The sequence below is a fragment of the Leguminivora glycinivorella genome, chromosome 17 (genome assembly GCF_023078275.1).
Source record: "Leguminivora glycinivorella isolate SPB_JAAS2020 chromosome 17, LegGlyc_1.1, whole genome shotgun sequence".
Taxonomy (NCBI): domain Eukaryota; kingdom Metazoa; phylum Arthropoda; class Insecta; order Lepidoptera; family Tortricidae; genus Leguminivora; species Leguminivora glycinivorella.
The window spans coordinates 9,003,741-9,022,421 of NC_062987.1; the positions used below are offsets into that span (position 1 = coordinate 9,003,741).

The window sequence follows — 18,681 nt, forward strand, 5'->3', positions numbered from 1 at the left end:
AAGGTTCCTCTTTTTGTGCGACTGTTCGTCCGTCTGTCTGTCCGTTTTAAAGTGGTGAGAAAAAAATAATTGTATTGTATTGTACTAAATAGCATGGCCGTTCCAGCACCATACATCAAGGGCGAATGCTAACGTAATCACTGTCATCTCGAAACAACCCATCGCTTGTCAACCCAACATGGTGCATAGGAGACTAAAAGACCGGTCTGGCCTTCTCGGGACTATCCTAGCTGAAGATTCTGAGTTCTAATTCCGGTAAGGTCATATGTGTGATGGTATTTGTCCCTATATATATGTGTATATCCATGTCCATGGTTTACATAAAATCTTAACATAATTTGTTACTCTAAAATTTTCTGTATGGGTAATTTGCGTTCGAGGGAAGCCCGTCCTGTCAAACTGGTGTAACTTGGTAGACACTCAGATGTACTCGTATTCTGTGAGTACCACTGGTCAAACTAAAATCTTTCTCAATAATCTCTTTACTGACAGATAAGACCAGAAGAAAATATGTTCAGTAGTTTTTGAGTGTCAGTCAAGTGTTATTAAAATAGGTGCCATGATATTATTTTAGATCCTGAGTAACTATAACCCACTTTTTTCATGCGTGAGTGCAATTTTTCATGCATGGTATAATCTTGCTGTTCTTTTAGCCTTTACTTTTATGTGTCAATAAAATGTATGCCTATTTTATTTTATTACATTCATAACCGATGATATTTGGCTGAGCCGTCCCACAGGTGGCTGCAATACTCCATACAGGATCGGACTTGGGCTTTATAGAGTTTTAGAAGCTGTCCAGGTGTGAAGTATCGCTTCACCTTATTTAGGATGCCCAGCTTTCTGGCCGCAGTTTGTGCTTTAGACTCAATGAAGGTGCCAAAGTTGAGGACTGAACTCAACTCCACACCGAGGAGTTCTAGGCTGCCGGTAATAGGTACAGATGCACCCCGGAAAGTAGGAGTCAGATCGAACGGACTCCGTTTTGCCGAAAACAGACACGCCTGCGTTTTGGTGGCATTGAACTTGACCAGATTGTCGTCCCCCCACTGGGAAACGCGACTAAGGGTCAAGTTCGCTCGCTCAACCATGGCCTCTCTCTGTGAATGTATGTCGTCCTCGTCCCTGCTGTCCCCTGCACTAGCTAAATATCTCTCAACAACCGTACTGTCGTATTCCTGTATGGAGTATTGCAGCCACCTGTGGGACGGCTCAGCCAAATACCAACTCGCTGCTTTGGACTCAGTGGAGCGCAGAGCCAGGAGGATGATTGGCGACAAGAAGCTAACGGCCAAGCTACAGTCTTTGGCCCATCGGCGGAAAGTCGCTAGTCTGTCGGTGTTTTACAGGTTGCACTTCGGGGAGTGTGCTCAAGAGCTACACGAACTTATTCCACCGTCCCCATTCTACCATCGGACTCAGACGCACGGCCGGTCTCCATCCTTACTTGGTGGATATTCCACGAATCCGCACGAAGCGCTTTGCAAGGAGTGGAATTCCTTGCCGGCGGCTATATTGGGTCAACCGCTTTCGAAGGAAGCCAGTGCTGTCAAGCTGGTGTAACTTGACAGACGTTCAGATGCACTCTTGGAGTGATAACAGTCAAATACACACACATATTTCCGAGCTCATATAACCCGGCAACCTTCAAATCAAGAGTGAACAGGCATCTTCTGGGCGAGCTCACTCCATCGTAGGTCACGTCTTTGCCTTTGGCTAGTCTGTGGTCAAGAGTAAGCCCATTTATAATAAAAAAAAAAAAATATGCAGTGCTTTTCTCAGCATTGTTCTACGTGATAATTAGTTACGTTAAAAGTCTTACGTGTTATACAAGTCGTAGCATTTTAATTAATGATTATGATCTGTCTTTGTTCATAAACAAAAAACTCGCATGGTGTCTACGTAACAATGGATGGATTGTGGACATTACTTAACTAATGCCACATCACACCGAAAACGTTGCGTCATTAAATAATCTATGTTAATCCCGATTTTGCTTGCAAACATTCCATACTTTAACAGAAGATTAGCAAATATGTACACGTTTTGACCTTTAAATTTAAGAATGGGGATGACCTTAACCATTCATTCAGCTATCCAAATTATTATTATGTAATTTATGTCATATGGCTTTATTCCTATTGAAATTAAGTTTATATATATATATATATATATATATATATATATATATATATATATATATATATATATATATATATATATATATATATATATATACATACATAAAGTAAAAATTACAATTTAATAATTGAAGTAGCCAAACAATGGGACAGAATGGCCAAAAAAATGTTTTTTTGTCAAGGTTACCTATTTATTCTATAGACTTAAAGAAGAACGAAAATGATAAACTCATTGATTACGAAATCATTTTTTGCTGACGTTTCGATCAACTAGGACACAATTGCGACCGGCAAAATTGTTTGCCGCATCATAATCACGGAATATACACCGTGGTTTTTTTGTTTTCGGTTAAATTCGATTCGACAAGCAGTTATGTTCATCATCAGGAACCATCCTGTATATCGCTTTTATAATTCGAAAAAAAAAATGAATTAATTAGTGTGAGAGGACCTTAATCATAATAATTAAAGTCAGTGTCAAGTGTCTGACGGAACATGTCAAAACAAATAACACTAGGAAGTGGTATTTTTTTAAATAATTCGATAACCGTAAGTGCGTTTTCACATTATCCGATCCGATATCGGATGACGGACCGATATCCCATACATTACAGGCGCCATCTTGGATTTTTTCCATTGGAATCCTTCCGACATCCGATATCGGATCGGATAATGTGAAAACGGACTAAGAGTTAAGACACTAGTTTCTTACATAAATTGATTGTAATATTTGACCAAAGGCCCTTCCCTTAAAGTTAACGGAATTCAATAAAAACACGGTGTATAACTAAAAATGGCGGACCCCAATAACCTTTTGTTTTACGGTTGCGGAAACAAACGAGAAGCGTTCTCATTAGCCAGCGATGAATTTATTTGACAACTGGCAGGTTCGCACTTCGCATTGATTGCAATTTCGAAATGGTAAACGCTTTGCTTTTGAATTGCTAGCTAGTGCTTGACTGTGACGTAGGTGTTCATTTTTGGAAATGTGGCAAATATGTGGTATGTTGGCAGCGATTTTGATAGTAGGTATAAATAGAAGTTTGTCGTTCAAAACGATACTTTCTTTCACATGCCGTTTTGTCAAAATCACCGCCTGCCTACTTCGTTTAGCCATCGAAGTTAGTAAGTAGGTAATCAAAATTTTATTGACAAACTAGTTCTGGGTTTAGAACCTATTTATAAAACTTCAACTTTCAATATCGCCTCGTCACCTAACCTTTATTTCACAGCCTAAGAAATTGAAGATATAGGATCGAATTCTATTAGTCTGTGAGGAAACAGAAAGTGTTAGAATGTATTATTGGTTTCCATAAATTCCATTCCATTTGTCTCTATCCTAGACATTTTAATCTGAAACATAGAGTAGAACACACGCATATTACATTTCTTCCTAACAACAAAAACAACGGCCGATCAATAGGAAAGACGTGTGCGTATGTACGTAATTTTATTTGACCTAAATAATAAATTACTGCAGAAATCTAAATCCAGAAGGAATAAACCGATCACTGTGTACGATCGATAATGGTTTCCTTTATTACGGCAACAACATAACCCAGTTAATATAAGAGCAACATAAAGGGTATATAAATTACACATTTTAACAGCTGCTCGATGTATAATTCCGGTAACTTGATTAGCGAGTCGATCCCTGACGGGACAAATACTAAAACTAATGATATATCTCCTCAACAGCCAAAAGATATATTCACTACTGGATATTGGCCTAAAGATCGCGCGTGTTCATAATAGAAGTTAGTCCCGCTCCTGCCAGATGCTAGCAAGTCTGATCTCCACACCGACTTACTATGACCCTATGCATTGACCTATCTCGGCTACCAAGCAAGCGCTCGCGTCAAACCACCGATCGCTGCTTGTTGGTGTATTTGCCATATCCCTTGGCCCAACTAATAAGACTACAACTGCAGGGTTAGTACATGATGGTGATGATGGGCGCGAGATTATGTCGCCGCGACATAGACTACCCATCCTTGTGTCATTACGATTGATCTATATCGCGGCGAGATACTGTCGCGCCATAACCTTGATGGATAAGACTCTAAAGGTATAAACATCTACTGGTTTTCCCAACAACTTGACTCCCATGTGCTCCCGCGAGTGAAGATAATGCACGGCCAGTAAGCAGATGTCGGAAGCAATTACCATGAAGGGTTCACGGAATCAAGCCAAATGCTCAATGGAGTAGAATGATTTTGCGTTCATCGATGCAACAATGGGAACATTTACGTTTAGGACCCATATTTGTCGCACGCCGGGGCAATACACAGTTACACGTTATACCCCAGGATATAATAATAGTACGTTAGACTTACATTTATAGTTAAAGAGCTGATTAGATTATCTAGCCTAGACAGTTCATAGAGATATGATGTGGTTTTTTAAAATGAAACAGCATTTTGATGCATATGGTCATGGGTCAGCTTCCTGGCCCCGTAGCCGAATGGCATTTCTACGACGCGAAACGAAAATGAAACGCCGCGAAAGGTAGTCTGGCACTGTCGCGCCAATACGCAAGAGCGATAGAGATAGATATCTACGAACGTTTCGTTTCGTAAGCGTTTCGTGAGCGTTTGTGCATTCGGCTACGCACGCTGAGCAACTGGCCGAAGGAAATGCCAAACTGGGAGTCACGGAAATTAAGGGAAAAAGTCTTTGCCAAGCAGTGGGAAACTCGGATAAGCTAGTAAAAAAAGGTCATTACATTACTTAAAAGAGTTATGACTTGGACTGTACGCGCTGGTGTTTTAGCAAAAAAAAACTGAGGATATTTTTTTAAGCACAAACTTACCGGAATCATTTTTGGGGGACATGTGTGGTTTTGCCTTTATCCTCCCCTTGTCTGAAACAAAGAAATTTCATCTCTTATTACTATTTAAATACATTCTATTGAGCACTACCTTCTTAAAAGTCAAATTATACTACAATCCCTAAAGGCTGATTTTTTTGTATACTTATGATGTGAGAACTCACAAGCGAGGTTTATTGCATCGCGTTGTTTGACCGATCGACTGAACAATAAACATCAATGGCCCGCATTGTAATTTGTAACTAAAATCGTATCGTATGCGAGCGCGCGCGTCGTAGAAGTGAGCTTTAATCTTATAATCTTATGCATTTGTCTGACAGTGTAATGGGTACTGCATGTATTCATTTGTGCATTCACTAGGTCGATAGCAAGATCCATAACCGGTAGGCTTGACCGGATGATCTTGATCTCTAATCATAGGATATGGCTGCTACCGGTGGACCACTTTCTTCTAACATGTACTTACTTTTCTAGTTATTTCTTTGAGGAAGGTTTATGTTCATTGATCAGTTTGTAATAATAGCTACATTGGTTACTTACTTATCTGGTTATTTCTAGTTTATGTTGATTAAATTTATCAGTTGTTGCTGCTGTATTCTGGGTAGGTACATTATGGTAACCTAACCTTGTACCGTTTTATTGTTTAGTCATGTACTGAACTAAATAGTATCGAGAAATATCAATCGCAACGATTGAGATGCCTATGTTAGAAAATATAGACTGTTATATAAATAACACGAGAACGAAAGTAAAGAAAATGTTTAACGTACCTAGACGTTTTGACATCACGGAAAGATTTGACATTTTGACACATCGATCATAAAAGTACGTATACTTGGTTCCAAAGAGCATTGAATCACTACGTTGGTTCGTCAGACTGCAAAGAAGGTTAGACATTTATACCAAGAAGGATTACAGTTTATTAGTTGACAACTTGTCATCACGTGTGATGTTTTCTTTTCAGTTTTCGATTTTAATGTTACTTATTTTAGTGTTGTACCTACACTATTTGTGCGGTGTTGTGTATCGAGGCTCCAGGACACTCTTAACGGTTCATTCAAGACAGATAGATATCTACCTCCGATACGAGTACAAGCCAGTCTCCATCATGTGCGTTCTTTCACCAGTTAGCGGCTTAATCCACACCCATTGAACAAATCTGTTTGAATGATCTATGACGTCCGATTGCCCTCCGCCCTGCCGATCGTCCCGCGATCCTCTCCATTTTCAACATGAGATCATGCCAGCGAAGGTGGTAAGCTTACCAGACACGATATACCATATTTATATACATAGATAAACCTACTTATATAGATAGAAAACATCCATGACTCAGGAACAAAATATCTGTGTTCATCACTTCATCACACTAAATAAATGCCCCAGGGACGGCGGCTTAGCAGGCAGGGTCACTATCACTACGCACTAGGCCAGACTCACCAGACTGGTCGTCAGTTATTGCCGAAAGTGAAAAATAAATGTACATAAATCACAACTAAGTATAAACAATAAAGTATCGATACAGTCACTCATTATAAGGTTCCATTAGAAAAATGAAATAGAAGGCCAAGTTTGGACACGATATTGATCTTTCTAGCGAATCTGCTTTTTTTAAATTATACCAGGGGCGGCTCACTCCGCGATTCTATCGCCGCGCTACAAGTACATGCAGGCGGCCGCGAGTTCGCGGCCTAATCAGGGGTAGCGCGCGTTCTCACGGAACGCACGTTCGCACTTTCCAATGTTACTTTACGTCGCGAGTTTTTTTAGGTTTATATTATGCGATGTCCGCGTGTGGAATGGCTAATAATGCTTAGTTAAATAGATATCATGAATAAAATAAATACCATAGGACATTTTTACACAGATTTACTATTGATTAAATCCCCCGAAAAGATTCAATAAGGCTTTTGATGTCGGAACTTAAACAAAAATATATAAATACTATATATATACCTAGAAAGTACCCAAGACTTGAATATAATAGTATAACATTTTATCTGAGTATTAATTCGTTTTAATCCATAAGCAACCCTATCGCCGGGCGCCACGCACGTGCGGCTCGTTTCTTTGTTAGAATTTTGTAGGCATTTAAAAAGGCGGCATGTCGTGAACATCAAAGCAGTGGGCCTTCTGTACTTGTACTATTATATATTCTGTGATTATACTTTCACCAGCAAAACACTGATTTTTTCGTTGGTAGGCCTCATCATACCTTGAACCAGATGTACGATAGTATATACTATAAATATTAACTCTGATTGTACTTGTATTGATCCAAACTTAGACGAAGCTATGACAATAGCTAAAACAAACCTATATTTATGAAACATCCACAATAGTGCCTGCATAAATAAGGAAGTGCTATTAGAATCATACATAAGTCATGAGCTTAGTGATACCTAAGTCAACACCGTTAGGCAGAGCTTTCGACGAACGCTCGCCTTGCCGAAATATATTCGCCTACATAGTACAGAATACTCAGTTTAAGCCATTAAGATGTAACGACATTTAGAACCTTGCCGTCCATAAGGGGTATAGCACACTGCCGCCGCATCTCGTTGCGAAGTGCGAGGTGACGAATTCGCAGGCGACGACGTCGGTACCTATGGCTTATGGTCTATGTACCTATAAAGGTACAAAAATCCGTAAAGTGTAGTACTATAGTACCTACTGCCACAGTGGCACTGCGTCTGCGAAAAGCGTATGGTATTTTCGTCCGAAGAGGCGAAGTGGGCGAAGGGGTTATTAAGGAACGGTCGCGTTCACAAATCCATACTAATATTATAAATGGGAAAGTGTGTGTCTGTTTGTTTGTCCGTCTTTGACGGCAAAACGGAGCGACGTATTGACGTGATTTTTTAGTGGAGATAGTTGACTGGATGGAGAGTGATAAGATAAGCCTTTTGTCTTTTTCTAACCTCCCACTTCCCTAAAATGGGGGGTGGAAGTTTGTATGGAGCATTCCGCAATTTTGGAATTTAATGCGAACTAAGCTACGGGCAAAAGCTTAGTACTAGTATAAGCCCAACAATGCCATAATGTGAAGACAATGACATCGCCGCTAAGACAATGACAATGACAATAAAGATAGTGTGTTTTTGTGGATTCGACGTATGTAATTTATAAGTACATACAAGTTGAGATTCTACCAACTACCAATGTTTCGAACTGCGGAGCAGTGTGTTTAATGCCTTAGGGCCAGTTGCATCAACCACATTTGACAGACACATCATCGTCACGGAGCACACGTCTATGGAACTTCCCATACAATAAAATTTAACGAACTCTTTAACGGCGACAGATGGTTTGGTGCAACCGACCCTTAGTCTTGAAGGCAAGATTGGCATCGGTATACTGTGACAGGGTTAAGTGCTCAGTACTCCACAATTTTCGTGGGCCGCACAATACTAGCCGTGGGTTCGATGTGCCATTGTCTATCCTCGACCTAGCCTCTGTAACAACCGTATTAAAATCTTAAGATAGTAGATGGCTGTTTCCCTGTACATAGGTACGAGTATATAAATAGGTATCCGTTTATTTTATTTGTAGCAGTCCTCTGTTTCATTCCTGAATTATTTTGTTATATTTTTAGACTACTGGATAACGACTGTGTAAGGAGTGTTTTTCAAAACGGATTATTTCTGTATGAAGAACGTCTAAAATAAGCCTTCTTGAAAAGACACTCTTACAATAATGGGCCAATTTTGAAACAGTAAATAGATGCGTATTTCATACAATACAAAGGATTTGCATAAATTCGCTACAAGAGCCAGTTGCATGTTTCTTACGCGCTGTATCAGAAATCTGATAGGTATACCTACCTACTTACGAAAATGTGTAGGTAGTGTAGGTACTAAGGAAATGTTCAATTTGTTGCTCTGCCATCCTCTTAACATATAATTTATACAACCGCGCCCTAACATTCTTCGCATATGAATACGCTCACGAGTATTTTCATCTCAAACAATCGCAACCGTGACTTGCTGTTAAAAATCACAAATATTCAAATCCGCGCTCAATCGAACCTCACTCAAAGAGTGTTGGGGTTCATAAGAATTCAAGGAACGGAGTTGGCGTGCCAATATTCATAAATTCAAATTACAAACAACGTGGGCGCCAGGAGTGTTGTAAAAGCACAACGTCACGGTTGGGTCCCGTACATTCTGTAACTGAATGTATGTATGGCTATTTGGCTAATGAACAGATGTAGTGCCAAAAGATTTGCCATCAATACTGTTACGGAAACGTACTATTTCAGTCAGTCTCAGTACAAGATGTACTGACAATTGACTGAACTAGCATGACAAATACGAATTACGAACGTTTCCGGAAAAATACGAAGGAAACCCTTTTCGCACTATATCTGTAGAGAGATTAATAGAAGAGGTCGTTATATATGGTGGTAGGTGATTATTTGCTTTTGCTACCTTTATTAATGGACAATAACACGACCAATATGCCTGGTACTGTTAATAAACCGTGAATACCCAATACCTATAGGTACACTGTATGGGACTTGAAATGAGAATATGGACTTAACATAAACCGTTATTGGGCGCAATTTTAGGGGTTATGTTATCGCACTTATTGCCTTCTTGGCTGATAAAAGTAATGGAGCTCGATTTCACAGGCTAAATAGCGAAATTTAAGCTTTATGAAGTTTTTTTTATAGAATTTAGTTAAAGCATAGTACAATAAAGAACACTATCGTACAGTATGGTACAGACTGTAGATGTCTTACAATATGATTGCTCACAAGTGTGACAAGCTTTTCTTATAAATCCTTAAGATTTCCGCTAAAGCCAGGTGAACAGTGAACAATGAATGCAATTGCCCGGTGTCGACGTTTTTGCCAAAGTGAACGACAGCCGCTGGTTAGCACGATACGACACGACTCCACTGTCACGTAGTGACGTTACAAATTGACAACTCACTTTCACGACCACCTAATACATTTTCTCGGTCAATTCGCAATGCAACCTTGGCTTCTAAATCATAAAAATCACTTTGGAAAATTTAACTGTGGAAAGATACGAGGTTGAGTAAGTGAATTGTTGAAATTACATTCAGACTCGATCACAATGACGTTTAGAAATTCCACGACAGTTCATTTATCTTTTTTGGCGCTGGCTAACTTTTCTTTTTATATCGAGATCAGTATCTTTCAGATGTTGAGCATCTTGTTAGCTGAAGATGCTTTGATGCATTAATAAAAATGTCCACAAAATGCAAATCGTCACTACTTTGAAAAAATCATGTATCTTCTTCTGGCGATGAAGAGAAAAATGTAGTACCTAAAAATATGTATAGAACGCCTATTGCGTTACTGCGTTTTAACTTTGAGCAGCAGGGTGAGATACGAGATTTTTTCAAAGTACATTAGTGACGAAATGTGCATATACTCGTACTCGTAGTTTGGCGTATTTCATTGACCAACATTGTTTTTGCAGATTAAAACCTTTTAACCCACGCACAAAATCCTAAGCATACTTTGATCCTTCATATACTTAGTAATTAGTGGTATCACCATAGCGATAGTCTATGCTAGCGTCCTTTTCGCACTTACAAAAAACGATAGGCTATATCACACTAGTGTATTAATTAGGCCAGGAGTTAAAGTTGATATAAGTACTTAAGTACTACCTAATTAAATGGCAGCTACAATTAAAAAGAGGCAAGAATTAAAGAGACTCAATTCCTCGAGTGCATCGTTTTGCGGTTCTTAACAGTATCTCCTGTGCAGTCCCGTTGCGAATTCAATTTAACAACGATGTTTAATTAGGGTAATACAGCAAGCAACGCTCTCCATAGGTAATCAATTCCCACGTCTGGGGAATATTCATTCCGTAATAATTACACACCGGTAATCTGGTAGCATTTTGGTCGCAACGTAATTGTAATTGCAATGAATGGATAGGTAATTTCAGGGATGACGGTAAATAAATGTTCGTATAAAGGTTACTAATTAATCATTGAGACCGAAACCGGTTGTACAGATTTATTGGAGCTAATACTCTGTCACTAAATACTACGAGTTTACCGATGTGTAACAACCACGACAAAATCAGTGACACGGAAGGGACAAATCGTATGGTCGGCAGATTCGGTAGCTTTGGAATGCGTACGGTTGTAATTTGTTTGGCTCTAGCTGTGTGCCAAATGTTCTGGCGAGTCGAGGTTTCGAGTTCCAAAGTAACGTGACCTCTATTCTAGTAAAAACTATGTAATATTCGGGGAGTTCACTCAGTTTGACCTGTTTTAGATGATTTGGTATCGCGTCTGGAGTGTCTTCGTCGCCGCAAGGCTTGTTTCATGAAATATTAGCATCCCATTTCCAAATCGCTTCAACACACTTACAAACGTACTAGTAAGAGTTTTGAATGATTCACGGTTATTTTCATTAGACTTATATTGACCGGGATATAGACCGTGATTAACTTTTTGATTTTTGTCGAGCTCCCGATATTTCGATATTTCCCGATTCGAAAGGTAATCACGGTCTATATCCCGGTCAATATAAGTCTAAACGTACTAGTATTGTAATATTTACTGATATAGGTAACCCTTTATTTAGTCATGTTACTTGTGAACTTAATCCATTTTTCACGACAGTAGGTAGCAAAGGCGCGGTCGACATTACCATACAATGAACACAATCGAGGGTGGGTCTCGTCTCGCCACATTTAGGAAGTACCGTTCGTATCATCTTAGATTTATTGTCAAGAGATTGTGGTCTTGGGCATCGAATAGTGTCATTGGGTTTTTGGGTGATTCGGAGCGCGCTATGTTAGTAATGGTTGTAGTGAGACTATAAAAGGTACGGTCTATATAAATGTATGTACCTTCAAGAATCAGGGGGCATTTATCAGTTCATGGTACTCTTTAAACGGTTCTACTTATACTTCTTATGTCAGACTTAATCACACGAATACTTAGGTGTGTAAGGTGCCTACTGGTCGATAAATTGGACTGCTCCAAGATACGAGTCCTATTTTGATTTTATTTTATTATCCATTGTCCACGATGACAGTAAAAAAAAAGAACCCTTATTGCGTAAATGTCTTTTATTATATTATTCAATATATCCGTGTGTTTTATTCCATTTTATAGAGTAACTTAGTCTAAAATATCTGTCAATAGTAGCAGCGTAACTGACCTTCAAGAACCCAACACTAAGTATGGGCTTAAAAATATCGCACTGAGCATGTGAAGTACCATCCTCCACACTGCCAACTGGCATTTCGTAAGCACAGATGGTCATTTAAGAGTAAGTACTTTAGTATGTGAATCTGACCTTATGTTACTTGTATTTATTGTTTATATGTACTTACTGTAATAGCCCCTTCACCAGACAAAGTTTATTGTACCGTGCAGTCTACCTAAACGAAAATCGAAACTAATTGCCAAGTATTAAAGTAGACTTACATCAACCCTTCATGTGCCGAGGGTGCGTTCGTGAGCATATGCCAAATGTAATGGGCGAAGTGCATTTAGCATAAACTGCGCTGATGTTCACGAAGCTTGCGAACTGTTTCACCACAGGTGGACTATCAATTATTCGAATGAATGTGCCGTCGAAATGTTTCCCATATTGTCAAGTTTCCACATAACCTTCATTGGTACACCAACATTTTCTGAAATGAATTAATCTAATATTCTTTTATTCAATGAGAAATTTCAGTCACTTGTTCCATATTTTTGATTTTCGCAACTTACAAACTGTAAATTGTAGGTTGTAAATTGGTTGACTGGTAGAGAACGTCTTTAGGCATTAAGTCCGCCATTTGTACTTTATTTTTCATATTGTGCAATATTATAAAATAAAAAAGTAAGTAAATAAATAAGAAAAGATGGATGGAATGTGTGAACAATGATATGAGAGTGAAAGGTGTTAGTATGGAAATATACGGCTGATAGAGAGGAATGGAGGAGGAAAATCTGCTGCACCGAACCCAAATAATGGGAAGAGGACAAGAGAATTATGAAAAAAGTAAATACATAAATAACAAATGTTAATGTGACTTTGACCGATAAATTGTCATTTAAATGTTGTTCTAATTCTAATATTGAAATCTCAGAATATCGGTTAGTACACACCAAGTAAGATAAGTAGGAAATATTGCAAGCCAAAAGCAAATAAAAGAAAACAAAAAATAACCAAAATTGCGGGAATCACGCACAAAGTTTAGGTACAATCGAATACAGTGTGTTTTGCGAATGTTCAGACTCTGCAAAGACTCGATACTTATGCCCAATCATTCTGTCAAGTCCGAACTCCGAGCCCGTGGGAAGCATCTGCCACTCGACAGTGAGACATACAGATCGATGCTCGATTGATGCTACATATACGTATAGTATACTAGCTTTTGCCAGCGGCTGCGGAATGCTCTATACCAACTTCCGCCCCTCATTTTAGGGAACCGGGGGGTTAGAAAGAGACAAAATGTAGCCTAAGATGTCACTCTCCATTTCCATCCCTTCGACAATCTCCACAAAAAAATCACGTCAATTCGTCGTTCCGTTTTGCCGTGAAGCCCGTGAAAGATGGACAAACAAAAAGACACAAACACTTTCCCATAATATTAGTATGGATAGACGCTGCGTAAATACATGACCTTTGAGTTCTGGCAGAATAACCTAACCACAAAATTAAAATTTTGAAAAAAACCCCGACCGCGACCTAGTGGACCGATTTTCACGAAACATGGCTAAGAACACTCCCGACTAACACAGCTTTCAAATAAAAAAAAACTAAATCGAAATCGGTTCATCCGTTCGGGAGCTACGATGCCACAGACAGACACACACACAGACAGACAAACAGACAGACAGACAGACAGACAGACAGACGGACAGACAGACAGACAGACAGACACGTCAAACTTATAACACCCCTTCGTTTTTGCGTCGGGGGTTAAAAATTGGGTTTGAGGCAAGTAATAGGCATGGGATTGACGTAAGGTTTGAACGTTTTGAGCCAAAGCTATGAGCGAATGCTGAAACTAAGATGTCTCGAAATGTTAAGTATAGAATTACCTATATAGGTACCTATATGTAGTACATGTACCAATTTCGTTTTCTTTCAACCCCTTAATTGCTAAGAATGGAAAATAGACTTGAGCAATTTTATGTGCTCTGCTTTCCGCCACTTATCATAAGTTTTGTGTATGGCTTGATAACATAGGTAATACTTACTTAAGAGACTAAGTCTAGTCTCATATTTATTCCCCTGTCTGGCGTAGTTGGTAGTGACCCTGCCTGCTAAGCCGCGGTCCCAGGTTCGAATCCCGGTAAGGGCATTTATTTGTGTGATGAACACAGATATTTGTTCCTGAGTCATGGATGTTTTCTATGTATATAAGTATGTATTTATCTATATAAGTATGTATATCGTCGCCTAGCACCCATAGTACAAGCTTTGCTTAGTTTGGGGCTAGGTTGATCTGTGTAAGGTGTCCCCCAATATTTATTTATATTTTTATTTACGTACCTTTAATATTACTCACTGAATAATACTGTTATTTACGGATTATTAGGTACATATCAAACCACGGTATGAATTTTATTAGCACGAATCAAATCACTCCAAGAATTCAATCATAAAATGTAGTTCAAACGCCTTACATAATACGCGATTTACATAATACGCTGCCGAAGCGATAGGCGTGGGCGTCAGTCATTCAGCCAATCTGATATGCTTATAATGTGAAATAAACGTCAATCTTTAACACGGTGATAAGAGAAAATATAAAATTACTAGCTTTTGCCCGCGGCTTCGCTCGCGTTAGCAAGAGACAAAAAGTAGCCTATGTCACTCTCCATCCCTTCAACTATCTCCACTTAAAAAACACGTCAATTCGTCGCTCCGTTTTGCCGTGAAAGACGAACAAACAGACACACACACTTTCCCATTTATAATATTAGTATGGATAGAATTCCTGATAAAACCATGATTAAATTCACTAACCTATATTTTACCACATCCGCACAAAGGGAACTGGGAACTTCATGGCCTTCATGGACTTTGAATTTATTTGCTGAAGTACGTCATAAATGTAGTAGTAGCAAAAAATATTGGTAGTGAGTACTAGTAGTAGCAGTAAACACTTAATTGCACAGAACAAATTACAAGTACAGTGAATAATTATAATGGTTGTGTACAAATGCGAGCGTACCCCTTTAAGGGATCTCTTCCAGCTAACCTTACAGTAACTAAGAGAGCAAAAAATATGAAATGGTAGACACACACAACACAACTAAAATGCATGCCATGCGTGAGGCCATTTCGTGGCACTTTATTACTATTCTATGTCAGTGTAAAATTGTTTATTATCTGTGTGCTTTCGAATAAAAAATATTCTATTTTATTCTATTCTATTCAAATGTCATAATCGTATCAATATAGCTTTCGAATAAGGACCTTTTTATTGGTAAATAATCTAATTTAATGTCCATTTTAGTCTCTTTTTTTTTAATTTTTTGTTTTCTTTGTTTTGGCTTACTACGGCCTTGATTACTACGGACGCACATAATTAATTAATTATACATCTTCACATCACTACATACATAAACATCACATAGTTTTCCCACATAATCTTTTGAAACCTTACGAAATAAATTTGTTGCTCTTTTGGTATATGTTAGATATATTCAGTATTTTAATAGCTGACTGTAGTCATAACATACCCTACCTGCGAACCTTCGATGTACAGTGGGCCAAGAAAGCGGTCTACCAGTTTTGACAAAAGTTTCTGTGAGTTCTAACGATCGCTAAGGTTGACTTGACACATGGCATGACGTAAATATCATATATTATAGATTATAGACAGAGCAATTGTCAATGACATAATATTATTGCAAGCGGAAATCGACCTTGTCTCATGACATTCAAAAAAACCTCAACCGTAGGGTGGTAAACCACATTTTTGGTCGACTGTACCTACGATGGCCGTTTTAATTAATATTCTGTTCAAAAATCTATTCAACCTTCATAAAAACACATCTACAGGTATAAAAAATTAATAAGCCGGAAAAGAAATAAGAGATTAAGGAAGACTATAATATCTGGTGCGTTCGACCGTGGCACCTACTTACCACATACAATCGCCACTATGCAAATATGAGGTCTATAATATGCAAATACTTATATTATTTAGTTCCTATCTTCACAAAAATATCCGTTCTCTGATACCGGCCACTTTGTAAACGTTAAAAATATTTTTTTAATCTACAACCATAAATTGAATAAAAGCTAATTAATTTAACAAGCGACGGTTGAATTCGCGTCGGTAAATCAGTCATACATAAAAGCTTCCAATTAAGTAATGATGATTGATCGAGTGCATTCAAATTTTTTCGACCAAAAATTACTCGTTACTTCAACCACAAGACCAATTTCGAGTACAAATATCCAGCGAGTCAGTCACGCATAGTGATGTGCCGTTCCCGGGAATATTCCCATAGCAGGGAATATTCCCTATGGATGGAAAACTACTCAACGGCACATGAATAGTGGGTGCGAAAAATATTTCCGAAAAAAATTGATAATACTGATAGTAATTTGGAAATATATCGGGAAATTCGGGCAACATACAAATGTTTATAAAAATCTAATTGCTAATGATCATAAATTAACCAATGAATGAGTTCAGTTTTTAGAAATGTCATTTGCATAAACACGTAATACTCCAATATGCGTGTACGACACGCACCTGTCCCACTTTCCAATATTAATAACATTAACACTAAGCTATTTTTGTTCTATTTTACTCACAATATTTACCAAATTTAAAATTCAGTTTATCAGAAAGGACCCAAATAAATAAATTAAACTTACAGAAAAACTTTTGAACGACACACACGACGACCGGTCTGGCTCAGTCGGTAGTGACCCTGCCTGCTAAGCCGCGGTCCTGGGTTCGAATCCCGGTAAGGGCATTTATTTGTGTGATGAGCACAGATATTTGTTCCTGAGTCATGGATGTTTTCTATGTATTTATCTATTTAAGTATGTATATCGTCGCTTAGTACCCATAGTACAAGCTTTGCTTAGTTTGGGGCGAAGTTGATTTGTGTAGGTGTCCCCTAAATATAAATATATAAATATTAACATAGGTTATATACAATCACATTCCCGTTATTTCTTCGTGTAGGCACATCACTAAGCTCGCTATAAGAAACCATGTATGCCGAAGAAGACATTAAGCTGCAACATTATCATTATATTCGGAGTTTACAAGCTATAATACAAGGTAATGTTGTACGGTGCCTAAGGAATTGATTATACGTGATTTACGAAACCACACGAGGTTAATCTAGAGGTTTGACGTACCAGTTACCGGGATAAATTTGGTACTTACACGAGTATGTTTGGAAATTGTTTTTGGGAAACGATTAATAATAGAGTCAAGTCATATTAAGCTTCGTTGATAAATATATGTCAGGACAAGTTTAGACGTTTAAACCTTTCCTCAACCCGTGGTATCAAAATCGTTGTCAACGTAGCTTAATCTGTTTTTAAACTTGCTATCTGAATGTGTGGAAAGCTTCGTTTCTGAAAAATTAACGATATTTGAATACCTAATACAGTATGTAAATTCCGATTCTGTAGCAATAAATTTATATGTTGAAACCTACACAATAGGTACATGTACCTAAGTATACAGCTAGAACAAATATTGATCTAAGCGAAACATTTCCGATTACTACAATATCAAACAGCTCTGTTACAATCAAAATTATGTAAATCATCGTGTATTAGTACCTAACTAACAACAGTACAGTAGCTCGTATCGCTAATTGAGGAAATACACGAAGGCTGCCCCAAGGCTATAACTTGCCAAACGATAGCAAAAAACAAAAAAAAAACTAAGTTCAAGGCACTCTACGTGACTAAGAATTTACAAGTCAAAAAAAGAACAAAGAACATTATTTTACGATTAGAACAAATCTTCCGAATTCTCATTATTTTCAATTGAAAAAATTGAGTCTTGTTCCCATGGGCGTGTTGCCGAAATGATACCTTTAATTTTAATTGAAACCCATTTAGTACAACGTTTAAGTTTGACAAAGCACTATTGTTCGGGGTCCTTGAATGACTTAAAAGCAAGTTATTAATTTTATGGAGTACGAAACGAGATGTCGCTTTGAGGTCAAGATAAAAAGCATCAACCAGCGAAAGTTGAGCTCTGTTAGACTAGGAAGTTTCCTCTTGCACAAACGGTTTTACGAAGGCAGAAAAGGCTAGAGGTCACGTGTGATTGGTTGTACTGTGTGTTCCCCCACAAACCTATTGTCGAACTGGAACCGGTTTTAAAGAATTCGCCTTGCGTCACTTTAACCGCGTGTAAACATTTTAATTGATGATATGCGGAAGACAAAAAGCCTTTATAGCATACGCTGTTTCGTTTTGGTATATGTATAGTATGTATCTACTCGTAAAATCTATTCATAGATCTTTGCCATTCATATAATACAATACCTATGATATAAATAATGGACGAATAAATATAAAATGATTATAAAGATATAACCACCAGACATAACTCCCTCTCAGTATAAGACAAGCAAGTTAGCTTTCAAGCGGGTACTACATCAGTATCTGCTGAAACAAGAGTTCGAGTAGCATCAATATATATATATATATATTATATTTGCGAATATATATCAATTATATAGTAAGTATATTTATTTATGTTTGCATATATT

The 18,681-nt window shown here is 38.0% G+C and overlaps 1 protein-coding gene across 1 annotated transcript in view; it reads right to left on the reverse strand.

Moving 5' to 3' along the window:
- LOC125235409 (apoptosis-stimulating of p53 protein 2) overlaps window positions 1–18,681 on the reverse strand; it is a 629,684-nt gene that overhangs the window by 549,850 nt on the left and 61,153 nt on the right. Inside the window, exon 2 of the mRNA XM_048141963.1 lies at window positions 4,954–5,004. Within this exon, the coding sequence (XP_047997920.1) occupies window positions 4,954–4,975 (22 nt within the window). The 5' untranslated portion in view covers window positions 4,976–5,004. The remainder of the gene's footprint in view (window positions 1–4,953; window positions 5,005–18,681) is intronic.